The following is a 24,641-nucleotide window of genomic DNA, read 5'->3' as shown; positions in this document are numbered from 1 at the left end:
AAAAAAAAGCAAAGCAGGAAGGAACAGCGCCTTTGCCTCCCATGTATTTACAAAGCAGCTCCATCCTGGCAGCTGCAGCTTCTGCTCCATGTCTTTGCCAAGAAAGATGGAAAGAGCTCTTCCAGGACTGCGACAATAATCCAGGCTGAATGAGGTTTTCCTGAGAAGCATGTTAGCAGCAGTGCCATTCACTGGSCTACAAGGGCCAAACAGCAGGTCCCTGGATAGCTCTTAAGCTCAGTCCAAATGTCTGTATCCCCTGACTGGTGCCATAAATTGTTCCCCCTTCTCTATGCTCTGGCAAGCAATGTCTGTGAGAATAGTTGGAAACAGTCTCCCTTTTCCTGGTATTTTATTTTTTTAAATGATTTGTTTTCCTCTKCTCTCTTGGTGTACTGTCTCTTTTATCTGAGAAGTGCTGCAGTGCCAACAGTCACCCCTCCAAGGTGATGGGCAAAGTGAACTTTACCCTGCCAGCAGCCTCTGAACAGGGTCTAAGTATTTTTCATCCTGGTTCAAGGGCATGCCTTGCATAAAACTGAATTTTCTGCAGAAGAACTGACAGGGCTGCAGGCTGCAGTCCAATAACTGTGTTTGATGGTGAGCAGCTAAATAAAGGTGCCATCCYCCATCCTAGACCTTATCCTGGGATGCAGTCTGAAAAGCTCCTGCAAAACGTTTTGCCCCTCAGTGTGTTTGACAAGGCTTGTGATCAGCACAGGATCAAGACAGGGTAAGTTTAAATCCACAGTTCACAGCAGATTTGACATCYGCTCTAAAATGAGTGAGAGACTAAATTTAACCCCAAACTCATGTTCCACAGTACTTTATTCAATCCCTTAGCTTCCTCTGCAAAAGAAAGAGAATAAATATACCACCATCTCTGATTTCTCTAATGCTTCCTTTGGCACCCCTTTAACTTAAACGATAATTAAACAACATGCATTGATCTCCCTGGGAACACAAGAGCAYAAAAAAGGGGAGAATTCTCATCAAAATACCCTGGCAACCTTCAGCAGAGGAGGGCAAAAAATACTTCTGCCATGAAAACTCCAGGACCCAACAACATCCATCTGATAAACAGCTGCCTACAAAGCAACTCTCCCAACAAATTGCCATAACTATTGGAGTTGGCCATACCCAGACCTCAATCATGAGAAATTGTGGAGATTATCCTGGACCATCTGTATTAGTCAGCACACGAGGAATGGTTASCACCATATGCCTCTGTGGTCATGTTAGTTCTGGGGGTTGTCTGGGACACTAGGTCTTGATGTCACCATTAACCGGCTGCCAAGGTCTAGGAAAAAACAAAGTAAGTAAATAAAAGAACTGAGCCACCAGCTCAGTTTCTTTTTGCTGTCCTATTTGCCCCATGTTGGAGATTATTTTACATCCTTCTTTGTTGAAAAACTGAAGTTTGTTTAATTAAAAAAAAGGAAACCTGCTCTGTGAAGCAGGGTTTACCTAATGCTCTCGCTGCAAATGGAGGCTGTTGCTCCTGCTGGCCAAGGATGGGTGGAATTCATAGCCAGCCAATTTGCAGAGATATCTCACTGCTGTGTGAACAAATAAAGCATCACAACTTTCCATGGGCTGTGTGGGATAGCAAAAGGGAAAGGGACTGCTTTAACATATTAGTGCTGTTTTACAGCTGCCTGGCCAAGTACAAAGCCAGGTCAGCACTTGTGGGATGGGGCAAAAGGTATCAGGGCTGGCCCCTTTCACTTCATCTACGCTGAAGTCCCCACTGTGTGCCTTATCCATGCAACAAAAAAACGTGCATTGTATTATTTCCTAGGGAGGCTCAAGGAGGCAGCTGTGAAACTGGCCTCATTGTGCTGGGAGCTGCTTGAGCTCATAGCAACAGATTGCCAGTCCCAAGCACAACATGCAACCATGAAGAAGAGGCAAAACTCAGAAAAAATAGATCCATGTGAAGGCAGCAGAAAGAAACACTCTTTTACAGTGTCCAGATCTGTTGTCCTCACTTCAAAAGCTTCATGGAATGATGCTGAAGGTTCTTTGGGATGCTCTTTACCCATGGAGCACCATATCTTTGCTGGCCTCTCATGTGAGCATTGGGGTGAGGAGAGAGGGAACGTAGTAACTTTAGTAGCCAGGTACAGCAGAAARTAGTAACATTTCCCAAAATCAACAAAACCATGTCCAACTTAACTTTCCAAAGTTTCTCTCCTGCCAGGGAAAGCAGCAATTACCAGTGTGAGGGAAGAAACTCACACACAGAATATGTAAATGATGTGCAGTCCCCAGGGAGGCAATTAGCACCTTGCAGGGTTTTCTATTAGGGGTGCAGATGCTGCCATGCATGCACAGACACACAGCTTAAAACATTTTGTACACCCTCAACTACTTTGAGCCCCTGAACAGAGCCAGAACGGAGTCCTTCGACCGTGTAAGATGCACTTCTGCTTCACAAGAAGGGCCCTGATAGGCTCAAAATGTGAATAAATGCTGGCAGATTTATAGGGATACCAGTAACCAGCCTGAAAATTCATTTTCCAAGTGTTTTTCCAACTGTAGTACAATTTAAAACACAGACACATTCTGTGTTTGAATCTACTGCAAAAAGTTTGGAAGATAGAACTGATGCAGGCAGTTGGGCTGTGGCTACATGAGTGGAAGCTGCTCTGAACATCAAATAGCTGTGACACAGCTGCAGATTTCAGAAGGCCCTACCCTTTCAGGAAAAGACCTGCCTGGTAATTTCATCAGTTATTAATACAATACAATACAATACAATACAATACAATACAATACAATACAATACAATACAATACAATACAATAAAATAAAATAAAATAAAATAAAATAAAATAAAATAAAATAAAATCCCCAAGACAAGCCAAACAATAAGGGTGATGACAACTGATCTGCAGATACACAGCAGTTCACAATGAAAGAGCAGCTTCAGCTTTCACTACTGTTTGCATTTTTACTCCTAGTAACAAAATATGACGCTAACGACACAAGGGGAAAAGAACAGAGGCTGGGGTGGAAAGAGTGAGGAGAAATACTTGACAAGTGTGAGCAAGGAGTGATGGGAGAAATCACACCAAGGTGGCAGGGGTCATGCATGAGGGAGTAGTGAGAGGTGAAGAGCAACRACTGGGAAACATATATCCTGAAACCAGAGCACTGGTATTTACTGCTAAGTTAAAGTGTGAATAAATAGCCACAGTCCTTTTGCTGTGGTGGCATTACACAGCACTAAGCATTTTTCTCAGCTTCCCAGGAACAGCTCATCAGCCCATGACTCTGAGTCTAGCAAGGTACAGGGTGAGTGCACAGGACTTGCTATTACAAGTTCCCAGCTTTGCCAGCAGTTAGCAGATGAATTACAGCTTATTGGGCAAGATCTTTAAACAGCCCTGACAAGTATGAGGTGCATTGTGCGGAACAATGTTTTCAAAACACATCAGTCTCAAGCACAGAAAGGTCTGGGCACTCCTGGAGGGAGAGCACTGTCAGGCTGGAGCTGCTTGTAACACTTCAGGGAACAACAGCAATTGTGGTGCAATGCCTTGCGAGCCCAGTTCTTCAACAGGTTCAAAAGATTAGCAATTTCAGGAACCCAGAATTTTTTCTGCGACTTCCCAATGAACAGTATTCATAGATTCACTGAATGGTTTGTGTTGGAGGGGACCTTAAAGATCACCCAGTTCCAAGCCCCCTGCCAYGGGCAGGGATACCTTCCACTAGACCAGGTTGCTCAGAGCCCCATCCAGCCTGGCCTTGAACACTTCCCAAATGGGGCATCCACATCATYCCTGGGCGGCCTGTACCAGTCCCTCACCACCCTCASAGTAAAGAATTTCTTCCTAATATCTAAACCAAATCCTCGCTTTTTCAGTTTGAAGTCATTCCCCCTTGCCCTATCACTCCATGCCTTTTTCCTAAGTCCCTCTCCAGCTCTCTCGGTGGCCCTTTAGGTAATGGAAGGTGTTCTAAGGTCTCTCTGGAGCCTCCTTTTCTTCAGGTTCAACAACCCCAGCTCTCTCAGCCTGTCCTGATATGCTTGGAAGGCTTTCAGTGCTCTGCTCTATCACTGCCAGCAGCATAGGCAGAAAACACCTACACTAACTGGTGTGGTATTTTATAGCTGTGACTGTCCCTTGCTTGCTTAAACAGCTGCAGTGTCTGATGGGAGGTCACACATTCCCAGTGATGCAGAGGACTTGTACGGAGACCAGAAGCACCTTTGATGGCTAAGGGAACATCAGCACATAAGGAGACATTAGAATATACTCCAGTCATAAAGGTTATGTCAGTGAGAGTGAACAGCCAGCTCTCTGTCCTGCAGCTTCATCCCTATGCAGACAATACCAGTCATCCCTGTCCCTTTCTGCCATGAGACTGGGGACTGATGACATGGGAAGTGAAGGCCAAAAGTGCTCGTGGCTCCCACTTACCCTCAGCCGACGTCCAAAGACGGTGACCTGCCCCCTTGCTTGTTCCTTCCTCTGCCTCCACTCCACGAGGTTGAGGCCGTTGTCGATGGGCAGGGTGACGTTCCTCTTGCCCACTGTGGGGTTGACGGTGCCAGCCAGCAGATGTGGCTCGGTCTGCAGGGCCACCTCCATYCCGTTGGCGAGCATCAGCCTGAGGGAGCCATCAGCACCGATGTAGTAGCTGTTTCGGACTTGGTCTGAAGACAGAAAAGAGATCTTTGATGATACAGCTCCAGCKCTTCATTTGCTCCCTCACCCGGCCGGTAACAGCATTTTGGATGATTGTAATCAAATGMACTCTGTTACTCACCTGTCCCACCCATCAGGAGCAAAACATTGATTTCATCAGGGAAAGTGAATTTGGACAATTGCTTTTTCATTCTGATGAGGTTCTGCACCTCAAATTCTTGCAGGAAGTCTTACACAGGTTAAAAAAGTGAAAAAACTGTAACACCTTACCAAAGGACTCCAGTTCAAACCTTTTCCTCTAGGCTAAAACACTGTGTGGTGAGATATTTGTTTTAAATTAGTTTGACTGAAAGCTTTCCATGCTTTTATATCCTAAAGATCCTAATTTCATAACAATATATGAAAAAGTGGGGCCACCTACTTTCCTCAGCTCATTCGCTGTCTCACAAGTGACAGGAAATTGCACAGCAAGTTAATGCTAACCAGTTCCCCAAACAACAGCCAAATCCTTTCCCTTGAGAAAGCTTCCAGGAGGCAACTGAAGTCCTCATGTTTGGAGAGAAAGCAGAGGCATTAAGCTCCCACACGTCTCCATACATCTGGCTTCCACTAGCTCTTCAAAGATCAGATTTTGAGGCCGGTATTTCGGAATTCAGGAGTTTAACGGAAGAGCAATCTCTCTTCCACATCCTTCAGGAATCAGGCAGGCTGAAAGCCCATCCTTTGAATCTCCAGCTGGCATTTATCTCTGCAGAGAGCAGTTCATGAAGGGTAAGGAAGCATGAGACTTAGTGCAGAATGGCTTTAAAAACATATTATACAAACACTGCCTTATTTGAAGCTCCTCAAAAGCTGAAAAATATTACCATTTCTGTCTCCCAGGCTGCCATAAACTCGAAATTCACAATTATTCTTAATTGTGAATAAAAAGCACCCCTTGAAAATTCCCAKTAAGTGTTTTTCCTTTCTGAGGAAAGCTGGGTTTGTTCACTGGTTGCTCTGCCACRGCTCAGCAGGAAACAAGATCACAGTGAAATTATCATTTCTTGTCCCCATGAAATACATCAGCAAAGAGCAGTTTGGTATAGTTAGGGAAGGAAATGTGATACCAACTGGCCCTTTTTTCTGTGGGTCTCATCCTGCTCCTGTGGTAGGCAGCTGGAGTTCTGCCACAGAGACCTCATCAGAACCACCAGAACTTTACACRGGGAAGTTCACTGTGTGAAACTGCTTGGGCACAGGATTTTACCAAAAACATATAGCAGTCATCCACAATGCAGATCCGAGTATTTTAGCTCTATCACTGAGTATGTAAGGTGATGGTCCTTGACATAGACTCCAGCCAGATCAAACCCTCTCCATACTTGAGTCTGCAAATGGAGAGAAGGGCCAGTCAGTTGGCCATCACACTTTCTTAGATGCCACGTTTGATGCTAAAGTGTTGAGATGTGCTTTAAATCAAATCAATGAAATATCCCTGAACAGCGAATATTTTCCTCCTTTTTTTATCTTTCACCAGGAAGCAGAGGAAATCTTGAAGGTSTACATGAAATTAATTTGACACGTGATGTTCTCTTGGTGTTACATAAGCACCACCGAAGAGTTATTGTCACCGGTAGTGTGGTACAGTGTGGGAGATGTAAATCCTCTATTTGCAACTTTTTCCCAAGAGAAGACTCTTCCCTGGCTCTGGAAGGCATTTCTCAAGGGCTACACAAAATCCATGGGCCATTGGATGCTATATTTTAGGCTGCTTTGGCTCTAGGGCACTACTGCCCTACTTYGGCATGGAACAAATGCTCACTTTGTCATTAGTCCAGAAGACAAAATCCCACTGTAGTGTTGATGTGCCTGTTGTAGAAGCTCCTAAATCCATCTTACAGGAATTTGCAATCTAGTGAAAATGCCTTCTCAGACCTCACCGRTTCACAGTGAGATCCAGGTTTCCTGAAATGTTCACCAGGAAACTGGTTCACCAAACCACCTCTTCTGCAACTTTATCTGTACTCACAGATCTTTGTTTTAAGTGAGTTTCTTCAGATCCAAACAGTTTCATAATTTTATACTTCTGAAGATAGTTAAGCTGTTTGTAATTCAGCATGTCCTAATGGCCAGAATGTCCCTGTGCTGGAGGGCAGGACAGTAACAGAATTGACCGTGGCACCATTATGTAACTGTGCCTTCAGCGCTGAGTGTATAAATCACAACACAGTCAATTCTGTCACTAAAGGGCCCCCAACAGTGGGCTCTATTGCTTAATTAGGCTCTTGAGGTAAAGCCAGCCTCATGACTGTGCAGTTGTCACACATCTTAATGTGAGTGAATGGCACGGGGTGGGGTAGGTTGGATTTGGGTTGCAGTCTCAAGTAAAGATTAAGRAAGTCATGGTGTTTCCCTACAGGAATATCAGGACAGCTTGAGCGGCCTGGAACCCTCTCAGCTGTCCTCTCCAGAAGGAGGAAAAGCAGTGCTTCAGGTACAGCAGGCACTTTCTTTTAGAAAAGGCTGATGTTGTTATAGGGAGGGGGAGCAAAATGTGTGTCTCAGAGATATGGTAACAAATGTTGTTCTGTAACATGCTTCTCTCACTTGGAGCAGTTTGTTTCTCACGAGGAGAAAAGGTGTTTGACACCCCATTGTCATCAGGCACAGAATGAATGAGATCTGTGGAGTCAAGAAAGCAGAGTCTGAAAGTACCTTCCCTTTCCTGAAGCCCCAGGGAACAAGTGTGATAGTTCATCCTGATCCTAATGAGGCTTCAGCTTTCAGAACCTGGAGATCCAGGCTGGCATTGTTTGTGCAGAACAGGTTCTGCCACTACCAGTATGTCACTGCTCCCCTGCTATTTATTCCTCTTTTATTTCCCACTTTCCTCTACCTAATCAATCCTCTGCTTCCCACCTCCCTACCACAGGCAGAACTGTGCTCATTTCCCACTGCCACAAATTGGTCTCCCTTTTCTCCTTTCTCCTTTGTGCCTCTCCACACCATCCCTCAGCTCAAACACAGATCTTTCGGGGACAGGGCTGGCCATTTTTTCTGGATGCTTCCTTGTGAATGTTTGAAAAGCCGGTGAACAAAGAATCAGATCTCCAGCCATCAGCTGGAAGCCTGTTCCAGGAGGAGAGCAACTGTTAAGTCAGAAGCCATTAAGAGACTGAAGCAAAGGAGTTGGCTGCAAGTGTGGTTTGATTTATGCAACCTTTTTAGTTACAACAATAATGGTAGTGATGATGGAGGACTGTACTGCATGAACTTCAGGGCAAGGGGACTGGCTGGGAACAGAGCAGAAAAACAGCTGCACAGCAACCACTGTGCTGGGGAATGTGGCTAAGTAGGTGTGAGTGAGTGAGTAGGTGTGAGACCCCCCGTGTCTGTACCAGCACGGGGGAGAGCTCTGGGGCACTGAGAATGCAGGTGATTTTGGGTGTTGGGATTATCAAGATGATGCCTGTTTCCTGATGGATAATCCATTGTGTGCAGCTTGGTCAGGAGGGCCCAACTCACCTTGGAGCAGGGTGTAGAAGGCACCTGATGCTGACAAATTGGTTGTTATTGTAACATCATCCTTGCTGGATGTTTCCACCTGGACGTGCACGGAGCTGTCGGTGTCACTGCGGAAGCTGCTCACTTGGCCAGTAGGGAAGGTCACGTTGGTCAGGCGGCCAAAGCTGTCATATCTGAAAGAGAGGATGGAGTGAAGTCAACAGCATCGACAGAGAAGAATCATCCTACGAAACAGAGACCAATTCTTTGAGTCATCATTCTGATTTTTCCAGAGAAAAATGCACTGTCACTCTGTCAGACAGTCTCGGCTTTTTTTAGCCTCGAGAGAAGAAAATCACATCTTTTAGCTGAAGAAAATGAAGCAAAGAATAGAAAATTACTGAATACCTATAAGCCTGTATTTTAACAATCTATTTCCAATACTTCTCACCTGCACAATGCTTCTTATTCACATGAGTAACTTTATTTCTCATCCACCATGCTGTGACTTACAGAAAAGCAAAGGCCTGTGCATCCTGTCTATTAGAACTAGGAGTTTCTGAAGGCCACCAACTGTTTTGTTTGGTTGTGTCCTGAGCTCAGCAACTTACCTGATTTTTTCCCTATTTAATTTTAAAAGTGAAACATTAAGGTAGCAGCAAGGACCTTCCAGATTGGCCACATCAGATAAAGAACYGTCCTTTGTGAACATGGTGCAGAGTCCTGAGCACAGCTGAAGCCCCCGTGTCTACCTTTTACTGTTGCTAGGGCCATCTGGAAGGACTGATTTAGAAGTGTAAAAAAGCTGACCAGTTTTCACCCCTACTGTGTCCTTGGCTTTYCCAATGAGGAATCATCATCCAGGCACCATCTGGAAAGGTTTCAGTGATGTGGACACCCTATGTACCAGGGCTCATGTGAAATAAGCTTCATGCATGCAGGTCCCACAGCAGTTAACAACCTGGGGGAATTATTTTTTGATGAAAAGGAAAACAGACACTTGTGTCTAGAAAGCTCCTGAACTAAAAGAGCAAACACGCCATTGTGCCTCCTATTGGTGGCATTACAAAAAGGGTCACAGGCCAAGCTAAGACCAGAAGATTGGCAATGGACCTTTGCAGTGAGGCTACTGTAGTTGAAATGGAGAGCAATAGGAAGATCTACTGGCTTATCTCTGGAGGGCTTGTTGAACCTTCTGATGAGATGGACTTTCAGGGAAGGGATATTTAAATAGGGGGAAACAGAAAAATTACAGCAAGTCAATCAGTGATAAATGTTTGGCTTTTTTCAAGTCCTGCCCACAACTCTTTTAAGAATGATTTCCATGAAAATAAATCATATTATGAAAATGCATCACTGTGGATGCAAAGTAAATGATGGGTGAGGAGAGAGGTCTTGTTCTCCTGTGGAAGCGAATGGAAGTGAAGGGAAGGGAAGGTGAAATACTCTTGAACTGCTACCTATGAGAGACCCATGAGCAGTCACTGAACTGGCTCTGCACTATACAGAAAAAACATTTGTCTCTGCTTCCATTCTTGTTTGCCCAGATTTGAACACAGGGCTGCTACTTCACCTTTGATAATATGRTGACAGTGATTTAATGTGAGGAAGGGCTGGTTGAAAGGATGATTTTTGCCCAAGTTTAATATTTAGCTTATAGTGACTAAGGGGGCGACCACATTGCAAATGTCCCCAGCCCTCAGGTTTGGAGCCAGGATCATGTGAGGCTTTTCTTGTCCAATGGGTAGAAGCGGAGGTAGTAAGAAAGTGTTTGCCCTCCACAGTCAGCCTATCAGTCATGGGATTATCCAAACCTTGCCCTTTCCCTCCAAGATCCTGGCAATCAATCMGCTGCTTGTAAAATGAAAAAGAAAGGAGAGAAAAAAACCAACCAAACCAAAACAAGAAAATAATGAAAACAGGAGTGCATTGCAGGAGTTTGGCAGAGATCAGTTAAAGCTTTTCCAAGCAGCTAGCAGCACACAGCCTGGATCTGAGCTGCATCTCTGTGCAAGAGCCAGAATTAAAGTGCTCCCAGTACCAAACAATTTACTCCAGATTTGTGGCTGCCCTGTTTGCACCGAGACAAATGTGTTTTGCTTGTACTGTCTCCAGTCACCTGCATACCTCCTCCTAGACCAGCACATGCATCTTAAACAGAAAACATCACAGGCAGTATCTTTACCCCATCTGCTGAGACAGGACACAGGGGACATGATTTACTCTCTCCCTTGAGCAGAGCAAACACTATTATCACTAAAGGTGTGCTGTGTAACACCCCAAATTCCTTCTACCACAACATCAGTAGTCCTGTATATATACACCAGTCTGAACTGTAAGGGTAGAATCAAGTTTGCAGACATTCTGAAATTTCAGTAAGATGAATCTGAATTTGGTGGATTAGTAACTGTGAGTGATTTATTTTTATTGCTTTATTTACATTTTAAAAGCGAGCCGCTTCTAAAAGTAAGCCTGATTCACCTCTGAAGAAACATGTCACAAATTGAGCTGTGTTGCACTGAAGTCTAAGGGGTGAGTTTGGTGTAACAGAAGTATGAAAGGAAGMAGGTCTGCAGGATAAGGAAATAAGGAGTGCAAAAGCCAGGATGCAGGCAGAGAGCTTGTTCATGTCATCAGTGCTGAGTCAATGTCCTGTGAGTCATAGCTTTTTATCCTAATTGAATGGCACTTAGAAAAATGCTGAGAGTCAGCACAAAACCTATACTCCATGCAAGCCTTCCTTATATGCTCCAAAGAAAGCCTCAAAATCCCATGATTACTCAGCCCCAAGCAGCAGCAAACAGCCAACTCCTTATWTTCATGAAATCACAGAAATACAGAATGGTGAAAGAGACCTTACAGATCATCTTGTTTCACCCATCTCACCATGGACCAGAACACCTTCCTCTAGAGCAGGTTGCTCAGAACCCCATCCAGCCTGGCCTTGAACACTACCAGGGATAGAGCATCCACAAATTTCTCTGGGCAACCTGTGTCAGTGCCTCACTACTCTCAYGGTAAAGAATTTCTTCCCATCATCTAATCTGAAACCTACCCTCGGTTCAGTTTAAAGCTATTTCCGCTTGTCTTACCACTGAATGCTCTTATTAACAGGRAAATAGCACCTTCTTATATAATATTATCTATTATAAAGTAAGTATTATTTTACATAGTGTTTATGCAGTGTCTTTTAAATAGTATTTTTATAATATTCTTGGACCTCAAGCTCCTAGAACCCCCACAAATGATTCTCAAGCTCTGCTGGGCAAATACATATTTGCAAATATGTAGCTGGAGAAATCTGCCAGCAACCTCTGCTGGTGCAAATTAGGTTAAAATGGCAGGAAAAAAAAAGCATGAAAGAGTGTGACGGCGCCTAGACCTCTGTGCACACATTTTTCTTGTAAAGTCAAAATGACTAAGTACAATACACATAATTTACACAGTTACATTTTTACAGCTGTACAAAACTCACAGTACTTCATCAAGAGCAAGAACTTCCATTTGGGACTTTGGATCCTGAGAAGCAAGGCTCTTTTTGGGCCACAAGAGTCTGGAATGGTTTGCTGGAACTGGTTTAAGATGTCTACAGAAGTACATTAGATTTTTGGCACGTCCTTAGTCACCCCATCAACCTCCTTCAGAAGGAACTAGGATCTGTGTTTTCTGCATGAGCAGGAGCTGCTGCACCTCTCTCTACCCAGCAGCCAGACAGGGACCTGCCAAGGACTGGCTTTGGGGGTGACAGCTCACTGATTTGTAGCTGCAAGGAGGTCCTSCCTTACAAAGGGAGAAAAGCGAGAAGGTAGGACAGTTAAACTGTTCCCATTTTATTATTATTTTTATTTGGTGGCAGGTGAAGTGTAAAATGCTCCCTTCCAGACAAAACCTCCTTTTAGCATGGTRGTGGCAATGCAAATAGAGGTGTGGGAAGCCCATCAGCATAGACACACACAGCATTTTCCTCTTGGCAAGCAGTTCCTTCTCTCTTTTCTGTTTTCACTTAGAACTGGAGCATTTTCTCCCTTTTCCCTGATTTAGCTCACACAACACATACCTGGTATCATCTGTCACAYACCCACAGTCTCCCAGGGATGTGAAGACTTGCACATCCCAAACAGATAATATGCTTAACAAGTTAAATGAGTCAGYTCCTTCCACGTCTGCTTTCAGCCCCATAAAGGCCCTTGCAGGGTACATGTCATCTTGGAGAGGGAGGCCAAGTGACTGGCTCTTATGTGCTGCAGGTGTGTCCGGGTATTTGCAGTAACATAAATCTCTCCCAGTCACTTCATTTCGCAGCTAAGCTGCCCAGCCTGTTCCCACAGCGTCGGGATTTAGGGGAGGGCCAGTTTTCATCACAGCCTAAGACTTCTGTGTTCTGCAAATGCTCTGAAAGCCCCTGCCTTAAGGAAATACTGATGCATGGGAGTGCACACAGCAGCCACTCRGAGCAATGAATCCATCACCTGCTAACACAGCTGCTGCCTCCCATTCAAACCTGCTGCAAGCCTCAGCACTCAAAATTACAGTGGCAATTATTAGGCCAGCAAAGGAAGCCGTTGCCATCCATTCCCAATTGGAAACGTATTTAGCTAAGGTTCAATGCACAGAATTAAAATGGTATTTGGTGCTTATGAGGTCTAATTGTTGGCTTGTAAACATTCAGAGCTTTCATTTATCACATTACCATTGTGTAGAGACCTGGACCTTGGGAATTAAAGAGCATCCTAAGTACCATCTATTCAGAAATCAATTTCTTGCCTGAGTCTCTGCGTTTCCTCATTTTAGCTTCTTCACATTTCATCAGCCTTTTAAAATTACAAGTCAAATATATCAGAAAAAAATCACTATAATAATATTGCATTTAGTGCCAAAGTGTCTAAATGGACCTTGCAAACTATATTTTGCATGTGATTATACCAACGTGCACCCAGCGCCTCTTAACAAGCTCTCCTCATCCCAATTTTTCAAACAACATTAAACACAACATTAAAAATAAATCTGTAACAGACAAGCTAATAATACTCAAAAACGCATGATAGCWAGTCCTCTCCCTAATGACTGAAGGCCAGGTTGTGGTCACAGTCTGCTGAATTTTCTGACTGCCCAAAAAAGAAGAGGAAGATCTCTTTCTAGCTTTTATGATACTTATAATTCCCTTGGTTCTCAACTAAATTTAGGTATCAGGCATTAATTTCACGGCAGGACAATGGCTCAAAACATGACCTCACAACTTAGTGAGGCTACTGGAGAACTGCTATTTTCACATGACACTTACTTGGGTTTCACTGCAACTTTGTCAGAGGAACAATGATGAGAATCTCACCATTTTATCATGTAGCAATTGTGGAACAACTAGAACCAAGAAATCGTGCTAGAAGAGGAAGGAGGACAAAAGCCAAAGGTGTTTCTCATACCCCAGTCCTGCTGCAGAAGTACAACAWGACCCTCATTTGAACTACAATAACTTAAATCCTGTAAAACTCTGTGTATGACCTGATAAATCACAGTCACACAGACCAGGCCATTGGCTTTGGCTGGTGCTGGGGTGGAACCTCTGCTGAGCCCTTGGGGTCACTGGGAAGCCATTCAAGGTCCTCCTGCATGTTCAGTCCAGCTGGCTCCTACCTTCCACCCATTACAGCGTGTGAGGTTTGGCACAGTTTGGTTCGCTGTAAAACAGGCTCCAGTGCTACAGGTCAGAACTCCCCTTACCACTCATCTGAAGATCTGGCTCCATGAGACCCTTTGCCCTCCAGGCAGCTGTGAGCCACTTCTCGGGGAGTCTGTGAAAAGGTTTTGAATTTCTGGGCTTGGCTGGAGCAATGTGTAAGTGTTTGAGGCTGTATGGGAGGAGGTGACCTTCAAAACTAATTGGACACACAAAGGACCTAAGCAAAAAAAAAAAAAAAAAAAAAAAAAAAAAAAAAAAAAAAAAAAAAAAAGCCTCATCTGGGCTAAATAATGCATAGAAGGTTTGACTTTGGCTCAGAGGGAAATTAAATTAATGTACAGTGATAACATCTCAGTGAACTAATCAAGATAATTGCCATATTCTTGATTTAAACAAATCCATTAATAAGAATTTCCGGATTCTGAAGCAGACAAACAGCAACTGCTAAGAAACTTTGTAAAGGCTGGTAGCAATTTTTTTCAGGTCAAGTTGAAAAGCAGCAACAACAAAGCAGCAAGTAGTCACACAGCATCCTTTGTCTTTGACTGGAGGAATTGAACACGAAGTCATTTCCCTGGCTGAGTTTCCAGATCAACTTCCTTTGCTGCTGATTATCACTGTCACCATCACCAGTTCAATGGGAAGAAAAGTCTTTAATCCAGTTACTGGACAAGCTGAGCTGCATTGCATTAACTGACAGCTAATGTCAAGCCCACTGCAGAGGCAGAAAAGGTCTATATAATGCTAAAACCCTCAAAGTAGTCATAGACAGGCCTTTGGGGACAGGCTAATTACAGTAGAGAGCTAAGCTTCACTCTCAAACAAAAAGAGAAACTGCACACCATTATACACTGAGCCTTACCCAGAGCTAAAMTTGATAAAACAGGATTGTTAGAGCAGGCTTGGGTGTAGGATGTGTGAAAGGAAGAGTTCTAAGTGCTGTGAGAGAGTCTGCCACTGACTGATGCCAGCACCCGTCTCCTTCCTTTCCCCACAAAATGAAGGGACAATGTGCCAGTCCAGCATGAAGCTTTGGGGGACCTGAATTCCCTGGAATGCCCTGGAGACAGACCTCCAGTAGTGGTGCACCAGTGGATCCTGACTCCTTCCCTCCCTTCCAGAGTCACACCAGTGTGCCCAGCTCTTTGCAGCCTTATGGTAATGGCTTAGAAATGCCCAGGTAAGAACAGCAACTGGAGGAGAACCAGTTATAGCATAATAGAATAATTAATATACTATAAATATTATTTAAAAGGCACTACATAAATACTGTGTAAAACCTTGAGAACAAGAGATGCTGGCTATGCTGGCTGGAACCAGCTGTTCTTTAAGGTCCCTTCCAACCCAAGCCTATGATACTGTGATTCCATGATAGACATGTGCAGTGATGCCACTTCCACAACACCATTGCTTTGTCATGTTGGATTTCTGATTTATGGTCCTTTGTAGACAGTCAAGTGAAGGTAAATCTTTTGAGGATGCTCTTCATGGGGCCACTGGTGCAGTGTAAACTTGCCAGCTGGAATTACTTTACTCTTAACTTTCTAAGCAGCAGTGTCCAGTTTGCCCTGGGTCATGAACAACTATTATGTGCTGTGGAAAACATGAAGCTTTTCCTCAGAGTCAGATTTGATGCCTTTACTTCTTTGACCATGAGCAAAACAAAAATATGAACAGCCAGAATAGAAAATTACTCAAGAGCACATTCCAGCCACTCATGTTCACAGGAATTCTCTAAACCACTTAAACTTTCCCAAWGTACATTTCCTGATGCTCTGATAGAGAAACCAATAACATGAAGGAAGTGAATGTTGAATTTATTTGGTTTACACCATCTTCTTCAGCTTCTTTGACACCAAGGAATTTAGATTTCATCCTGCCATGCCTGCACTCATCCCTGCAGCTGATATTTGAGTCATGCAAATCCTCGGTCTGGTGAGATCATATTTTAAGAAAGGCATCAGAGTCCTGATCTAAGACACCAAGAAATGGAGAATATACTGTTTTCATGGTTGGTCACTCTACCAGTTAGGTCACCTCAGCCTTACAAAATCACACCTTGTTGTCAACTTGAACATCTCCAGCTTTGCTTTCCATCCCCTTACCCTTCTTCAGCCTCTCTCTGCTAGACTGAGAGGCCCTCTGTAGGTGAGAGCTTTGGATGACATGTTGTGATCTAGATGCTTCCCACTCTCATTCATGTTGAGATAAATASATCAAGTCTTTCTAGTTCTCCCCATGAATGCATTTTTGTAGTTTTTCTGCCCAGCCTTCAATTTCCACTGTCCTTCATAAACTGCAAGCATCGGAACTGGCAGTATTAGTCACATCAATGCTGTACAGGAAAAAATCAGCTTCCTATTACCCACTACAAGTAGAGTGTGATGAGTAAAAGTGTTCATTTGGTTTGTCCATCCAAGCAACAAGTTAGACAGATTGGCCATGGAATTATGTGAGGATCACACTGAATGACTCAATGCTTGCCACAACTCTGAGAGTCAAGGCTCAACCCACTTAAAATACCTACCCTGGCATTAGAATGTACAAGAACATACTTTGTTTAAATGAAACCTACTTTACTGAGCAATATAAATATCTGATCCTTTTTTACTAATATTCAAATCTTATCAGTCTGATATTATATTTTTTTCCTGGTTGCACGTGCTAAACTTGGACAGAATCAATCCCTGTTAATTCACTAAACTGCTTTCCAAGTCCCCAGTGGACAGGACAGGACAGGATAGGATAGGATAGGATAGGATAGGATAGGATAGGGTAGGGTAGGGTAGGGTAGGGTAGGGTAGGGTAGGGTAGGGTAGGGTAGGGTAGGGTAGGGTAGGGTAGGGTAGGGTAGGGTAGGATAAGGTAGGATAGGACAGGACAAAGAAAGATAGTCTCCAATGCAAGCAAGGAAGATTTAGGCTGAGCATATTAAAAAAAGCTTTCTAACAGTAACAAAAACATAGGTAAATACATTGCTATCACTAACAATATTTATAAATAACTCAGATGACTGATAGGATCCATTTGACCAAATTGCAGACATCTGCAATTATGTAAACACCTATATCTGAACTCACCATTCTGTACCACCTTTCCAGAGATAAACCTTCAGAATACAACCCACCTCATCCTAAAGCAAATACCTGACATAACTYACCTTGAAAGGGCCTGTTTCTCTCCACCTGCCTGAAAAGGGAATCTGAGGTAACTAATTCATAAATATAGACTTTTACCCTGTAGTTTTGTAAAGTTGCATCAGAAAACTGTCAGGAACAGTTAAATAGAGATAACTGATCACACATTTGGATGAGGTATCTTTGAAGGCACACTCCCAATTCTATTTTCAGTGATGCTGTGCTATCACATAGTTCTGACTTCCTCTAGTCAAGATTTCCATAGGCCAACCACTGGAGAATACTGTCTTCCATTTAGCTCTAAAAAGCTTTCTCATGACTCTTCTGAAGTGCATAAAAGGACCAGAATGATGACTTTCACAAATGCTCTATTTTGTTGGACAGCAAGAAATAATAGATCACTATTGTAAATATATCCACAGAGCAGGCTGGTTTTGAGCTTCAGTCTCGTTTTATCTCCTTTATATTTTCAGTCACACTTTAAAATAAAAGATTATGTTTGAGGTATAAATCTGACCATTATTAGTTGCAATGTTCAGTTTGCTTCACTGTCTGGGGCTGCATCTGTTTTTAAGCACAGGAAYTACTGAGTTCTTTACAAAAAGAAAATACCACCTCTGTTTAGCACAATGGTCCTGACAATATAGCTGGCTTCCACTCCTAGGGAGAAAAAACACCCTCTTTTTCCTCCCTAAGCCTTCCTCAAACAAATTCAATGTAAGATATGGAAGAGTATTAACTTGGATTCACAGAGGAATATTGCTACAGTAATTGCAAGCAGAACATTGATGAAATGCTAATAAGATTTTAGAAGATTCATCATAGAGTTTCCATCAGTTCTTGTGAAGGCAGGAGCAGTGAGCATTAAGCAAAGAAATTTGAAACTGGGCCTGGAACATTTTAAAAAGAGAACCAAAGTAACCACATATCAACACACAGATATGTGGGTTTACCCAGCTTTCCCTTCCTGAATCTCTTCTTTATAACAACCTTTCTCTTTGTCATCTTGGGAACTGTCTATTCTAGCCAAATTGGATTCTTACAATAGGTCTGTTATTATGGCAGCTGAACATTTCCATGTCACCATTCAAACCATATGGGAAATTAGGCACTTAAAGGAGCATTTCAAAGAGGTTACACTTATAAATAAAAATGAAACGAAGGAAGAGGAAGGGGACAGGGCTCTCAACAGCAGGATGAGTCCTTCTAGATGCTCTTGATTCAGTTATCTTTTTCCTTTTTCATATCAGAAATGTGCTGTCTTCACGAATTTATAAGCAGGGAATTGCTAACAGTAACACAGACAAGAAGTACAAATATTCAAGGTACTGCCTTCTCTGGGTTTTTCAATGCCTCCTGTCTTCTCTCTGCTCAAAAAACTCTTTGGGGCAGGGACAGTCTTGAACAGTTCCAAGACTACTTTTAAAGCTTAGTGAGGCAAATTGCAACAACAGGAATCGAGCAGTCCATTAATTGCAGAATTCTTTCCAGAGCAAGCTCTCATTAGTCATTGCCAATTGTCATTCTACATCAGACATTTCAAACAAGCACAAAAAAGACACTGCAGCATARGAAATAGGTGAAAAGCTGTGAAAAAAGAGGCTCTGATAGAACATTCACACTTCCAAGGCTTTCAAAGCCAAGAAAAATTCCCTGACATGCAACCTAAATCTCCAGTCCTGACTACAGTTAAGGAGAACCAGGTGTCCAAATTACTTAGAAAAACTCAGCAGAAATTCTGTCTAACTCTTGACTTGGTAGAGGGAGCTTACTCAAGCTCTAACACACTGCCAGTATCTAGTGTTTGTGTGAAATCTTATACTCTCTGTTCTGGCCATTTTATTTGGACAATAATTCTGATCAGGGAATTAAATTCTACCAACCTTGCACAGTTCAGAGAACACAGAATGAAGTCAGCAGCCCAATATTCATAATATACTTACTCATAAAATGTTGTCCAACCATTTTCATTGCTTTTGGTGGCAAGGAGACCAGAGTTGCCGTGGTAAGTCATCATGGCTACTTCATGCCCCTGTGTTGTTACGCTTTTGAGTGCACTGTTGGTACCAATTGTCACCCAGTAGACCTGGCCATCAGGCACCACCAGCCAAAGGGGCATCCCTGTGGAATCTCTTCGAATATTGACCAAGTTGCCATTATTGTCAGTGATCAGGGTTATATCTCCATCCCCAGAATAAGTAAAATTGTAAAGATAATCTCCAGTGGTAAGGCTCTGAGTATAAAGGTGCTTCCCACTGGTGTCAAACAAGTAGAGTTCCTGGTCTATGGGTGAGGACAGCTCATACAGATTTTGGGTGTTGAGGAAGGGTTTGTTTTTCCGAATGAAGCGGATTCGGATATTGCCGAGGTCAGCGACATACAGCTCCCCGTCCGCGCACACAGCGAGGGAGGATGGCGCGTTGAGCTTGGCGTCCTTGGCGTAGCCRTCGTCCCCCGAGAAGCAGTCGCAGTTGGCATCATTCTTGCAGTCGCAGCTGCTCGGGGCGCCGGCCACCAGGGAGATCTCCCCGTTGGTGGTGACCTGCCTGATGCGGTTGATCTTCTTCTCGTCGGTCTCGGCGATGTACAGGACCCCGTTGTGGGACACGGCCAGGGCGGTGGCAGACTCCAGCGTGGCGTGGATCGCCACCTTGCTGAGGAGAAAGTGATCCATGCCCGGCACCTGGCAGTGCATGGGCCTCCCCGCCACGATGCGCACCTGGTGGTTCTCAGAGATCTGCAGCACCACGTTGTTATCGAGGACGTAGAGAGAATTATCCATGGGATTCACTGCCAGATCCGTGGGCCATTCTAGACGAACCTTCATGGTAAAAGAACACAAGGGAATTTTTATAGCAAGATGTTCTTCTACTACATGATTTGTATAAATCAATCACAATGAGAATGCAGTCAATCAACAATGGGTAAAAAGAAGCACAACTAATTATTACTGATTGATAAGGCGGCCATAGAGGACATAACCTGGTGTGAGTGAGGGGCCCTAGTTCCTGGTCATGTGAAGCAGGCACATGGGGACACCAACAGCTGGCATTGGAACTGTGGTGGGAAGAGGATGATGGACAGAGGTAAACCATTTTACGATTTTTTTTCCCTCTCCCATGTTTTTTGAACTGATGGAAGCTGGACCACACAGCAGAGACCTGGGACTGGAAATTTTGCTGTGTGAAGTGCTATGAAATCAGACATACAAAACAATGGTTCTTTTACTAATGGATTTTTCACACAAGTGGCTGAACTCCTCTGGRGAAACGAAAAGGGGGGATAGACACAAAACTGGCAGCTGTGTCAGCATATGTGAATATCTAAGTTATAACCTATGTTTTTCTGCTTTATGCTGCAAAAATGCAGAATAGAAACTCACAAGAAATTTAGGCAATTTCAATTCATGGAATAAAATACTTGTATCTTCATGGCATTTTTTACATTTTGTTTCAGCATAATAGAAAAATGGGTTTAAGAGTGACACATTCCAGTTCTACCCTGATAATCCACAAACACAGTGACAACACCACAAGTGAGTGAGCACTAGAAGGACTTTATTTCCAGCTCCGCTTCTACAACACACTCTTTTCAAGTGATTCTACTCTTTTAGTCACTAAACTCAAGAAATGTCTATTAACAGAATTCAGGATTTTTTTTTTTTGTAAAGAACTCAAAGTTGTGCATGTTTCGGATTATTTTATTTTATTTCAGGTTTATATTGGAAAAAAAGAATCAGTCTCGTGTTGATGGGAACCAGTCAGTTCCAGGACAATTATTTTGTTTGGAATCTTCCCACCATCCATCTCAGTTGCTGCTTCTTCTCATTTGCCTGATGTGACTAAGTTTAGAGGAGTATTTTGTAACCTTATTGGAAGAAGGAGGAGTGGATGCCAGCAGGCTCAGGTCCAGCAACCCACCTTTCACTGTGACTTTATTTAAAACTATGAATAAGAAAAGACCAGGTAAGAAGTAGAGGAACACAGGAAATCCATATTTTTAAGGCCTGTAGTTGAACATCTCTGCTGCAGTCATGCTTTATTTTGAGGCTCCTAAATGCCTTTTCAGCATTTTTTTTAAGAGATCAGATGTAAGGTATTTAGTTCATTGCGTCTTCTAATGCCTGGGTGCGTGAAGTTTATTTTCATGCTAAGCAGTTTGCTGAGCTCTGTCTACTCTGGTTCTCTGCTTGCAAAATCTCCTCCCATTTCTCAGCTCCTGGCCTATTTTAACCCTTCTTGTAGTAAAACATTATAGCCTGTGGTTTTCTCTTTAATAATTCATGCCYCCATCCCTTCCAGTGGTCTTTAAGCTCTGCAGTCTTCAGTTAGCATCAAGAGCTGAGTTTATTCTGAACTGACAAGGGAATTTTCAATTTCTTAAAAACCATTCCTTGTCAACAGTGGCAGATAAATATTTCATGTTCTCATGTCCCAAGGAGCCTCAGGGACCTGGCAGAAAAGACCCTTCTATCCGCTGTAAATGATGAAAAGCTGCTTCCCAAGGTGGTTTTTATTTTTTAATTAAGCTTGTCTTCAGTGTGTTTCTCCAGAACAGGAGTGCTTAATCTGCCAGTCCCAGTACAGGTTAATCTAAAAATGGTTTCTGTCATTTTTTGAAAGAAAAAAAGGAGTCTTCAGCTGATACATGTTCATCTCAGAAGTGTTTGAACATGACACTGGTTTACACAGGAGCCACATAACCTGAGAGTAAATAATTTTTAAAGCCTGATTACACAATGGTGTTGTGCTGACTGCCCCTGAAATTCACATAAAGAAGAAACTATGCTTGTAAGATGAGAAACATACTACAAGGTGGCCTTTAACCATCAAACTTTTGCCTCTAGAGAAGGCAGAACAACTTTTAAACTCATAATTTCCACTTGTTCATAAATTACAGACAGTGGGAGCCAGTTGTGAGGAAGCAAGAATAATCTTTTCAAATTAGAGGGAAAAAATAAGAACAGATTCCATATGGGAACAGGGAAATCATCTAGGTAGTTACAAAAAGGAAACCCCATTGACATCTATTGTGGCTGAATAACAGTTCTTAGCCCTCCAGCTATGATCTATATTTTCATAGGAGAGGACAACATTCATGCAGCCAGGCAAACAAGKGGCACAAAGGTTTCAAGGGACACTGTACTAAACTGGGCACGAATCAACAAGTTGGCCAGTGCCATACAAAATTGAGTGCTGGGCTGTAACAGATTTCTCTTCTGCACCATCCAGCAGTAAAACAATCATCAAAATGAAATTTCTTTTTCATTTTTCTTTTTTCTTTTTCCTTCTTTTTTCTCTCCACCTTGAAGCAGCAGGACCTAAAAGCCCAGCATGAAGGTAGCTGCAACCAATTTGCAATCTGATGCAATTCAAGATTCTTGTTTTCCTGCTGTTGCTAATTTTGGCACCACATCCTCCAATCAGTATTTCCTATGTTAATTTGATTCAGGTCTAAAATTGTGCTGGGCCGAATTAGGATGAGGGGAAGAAAAGAAAAAAAAAACCCTGTGATTAGCTAAGATGTTATAATGGAGCATGGCACATAGTCCATGGTATATAATGAAAAATGAGCCTAACAAAACCTGCCTTCCCAGGAATCTGTGCCTTCCCACTGACTGGGAGCTCTGAAAGAAGCCACTTCTATGGCTGGGAAATCTTTAAAAATCTCACCCCCAGAAATCTACGAGTTAAGGCAGTCAGGTATTTCCTTCTGTCTTTATACTGAACTTCTTTTATGATTTGGTCACTTTTATACCATAACTTATGTAGAAGACCAACCCTTCTTGAGCCTTTACCTCTTTGTAAGAGCTGCTTGGGAAGCACACAGACACGTAGATAGGCTGAAGGTATAGGCTTGCATTCTGTAGAAACAAAACTAAACCACTGTCTTACCTGGGAAATGTCCATTACAGAGTCACAGCTGAGAGGCCGAGCAGATGTCAAGTCATTGGAACCCAACACAGTTGAGATGATCCCATTCTGGTCAATCCGCCTGATCATGGTGCCATCCACAAAGTARATCAGCCCAAACTTGTCCACGGTGATTCCTGGGGAGGAACAAAGAAAGACAGTCAGAAAGTGGCAGCAGCCTGACATGAGGAGCAGCATATTTTATGGCATACAAAGGGGATGAGAGGACAGCTGGGCATGTGGGAGTCCTGGTTATCAAGAGCTTTGAACTGGCACCATTCCACGGAAGGCACTTTCAAATGGCATGCAATGCAATTCAGAAATCCCTGCTTGCTCCTGGAAAAGGGCATGGCATTCAGTGAACTGCTCAAATGAAAAGGTTTTCTATTAACTGCATGTCTTGCATGTTCAGAAACCTGGTTTTATTGCTCATGGTATGAATGGTAAGCCATGCACATAAAAATGTTACACTGATGAATCTTTCAAGCATGGCATTGAAAAAGGCTGTGAGAGGTCCATCAGGTCAATCAAATTCCAGATGGATAAATGAGAAAGGGTTTTCCCTAGGATAATCCTGTTAATATACAGTGTTTCACCTGTTTCTGAACCCTGCTAGTGATTAATTTCATTGTCCAAACCTCCTTTGTAGACATACTCTTGTCAGTGGATTTGAGGTCTGCTGACAGCAGTTACAGGCTGCTGATTCTTCTTTCTTCTCCTGCAGACATGTGCCATTTCACCTCCCCCCTAAGCATAATTTCTCAAGTATTTGTTATTTTAGCACAACTTCCTTTAATCCTCTGTATCCTAGGCTAGCTACCCTCTGCCTTTGCCATCAGAGGATTTCATAGTGTATATTCACTTCTCCTTTGTGCTGGTATAAATTAAAATAACGCCACAGATACTAATAAAGTCATCCATCTCATCTACCCTACAGAGGCAGAATGCCACTCAGARTAATATTTGAGTATCTTAAAGGCACTAAAAGATTGTAAAGAAACAGAAGAAGAATGTAGAGGCCTGTAACATCTTTTTCCAAGCAAATGAAAACTCTGCTTGAAATACATGAATATTAGGATCTTCCTGTTTGGTTTCTTTTGCTTGCAGAATAACAAACACTTGGCAAAAAGCAGTCATCTTCACTGTAAATCTAAGCAAGTATCTGCAGCTATTTCAATCAGTGGAGAGAGAAATCTACTTTCAGAGTGCAATTTGTACCACTCTAAAGCACATATCCCCAAGAGATTATACCAATCCTGCTAAAAACACCTCTTCCTCCCATTTGACTATAAAAGGAGTCTACAGCAAATATCTCCAAAGAAAACATTGTTATTGTAGGCAGATTAAATTAGTGAGCTGAATCCTCACTAGGATGTTTTTTTGGCTTCTTGGTGACAGAAACGATGGAAAATCAGATAGAAGGCTTTGAGAATGTTTGAGGAGTGATCAGATCTTGTGTTCCTCCAAAATGCTGTTTTGCAGCCAGATCCCCTTGTTTGAAACACTTACCCTCAGTCTCCATCCACTGTGAGCTCTGCTGTGAAGTGAAGATGCAGCAGTTCACAGATCAAAAATTCTAGATTTTCACAGAGCRGGGAACTAATCCTCTGATTGCTTTTGCAACTAAAATCATGGCCTTCAGCCAGCACTGTAACTATTGCATGGGCTGGAAGCCACTGAGGTAGGTGACACATGGAAAAACATACCATATTTGATTATAAGGAAATCCACAGAAGATAATCTGGCCTGGCAGAAAATCCTCAGGATT

At 42.9% G+C, this 24,641-nt stretch overlaps 1 protein-coding gene across 3 annotated transcripts in view; it reads right to left on the bottom strand.

The window, feature by feature from the left end:
• The window catches only part of TENM4 (teneurin transmembrane protein 4), a 585,345-nt gene that overhangs the window by 25,376 nt on the left and 535,328 nt on the right, over nt 1–24,641 (bottom strand). For all 3 annotated transcript variants that reach the window (XM_057364068.1, XM_057364069.1, XM_057364070.1), the window contains 4 exons: nt 22,856–23,010; nt 18,905–19,782; nt 8,169–8,341; nt 4,434–4,669 (listed from right to left, as the gene is read on the bottom strand). In XM_057364068.1, coding sequence (XP_057220051.1) covers nt 4,434–4,669; nt 8,169–8,341; nt 18,905–19,782; nt 22,856–23,010 — 1,442 coding nt within the window. The remainder of the gene's footprint in view (nt 1–4,433; nt 4,670–8,168; nt 8,342–18,904; nt 19,783–22,855; nt 23,011–24,641) is intronic.

This window comes from Malurus melanocephalus, unplaced genomic scaffold (genome assembly GCF_030028575.1).
Source record: "Malurus melanocephalus ecotype Western Australia unplaced genomic scaffold, MMel_1.1 scaffold_34, whole genome shotgun sequence".
In the NCBI taxonomy this organism is placed as follows: Eukaryota; Metazoa; Chordata; class Aves; order Passeriformes; family Maluridae; genus Malurus; species Malurus melanocephalus.
Note: the sequence above shows the minus strand (reverse complement) of the source record. Positions and strands in the feature narration are given on the sequence as shown.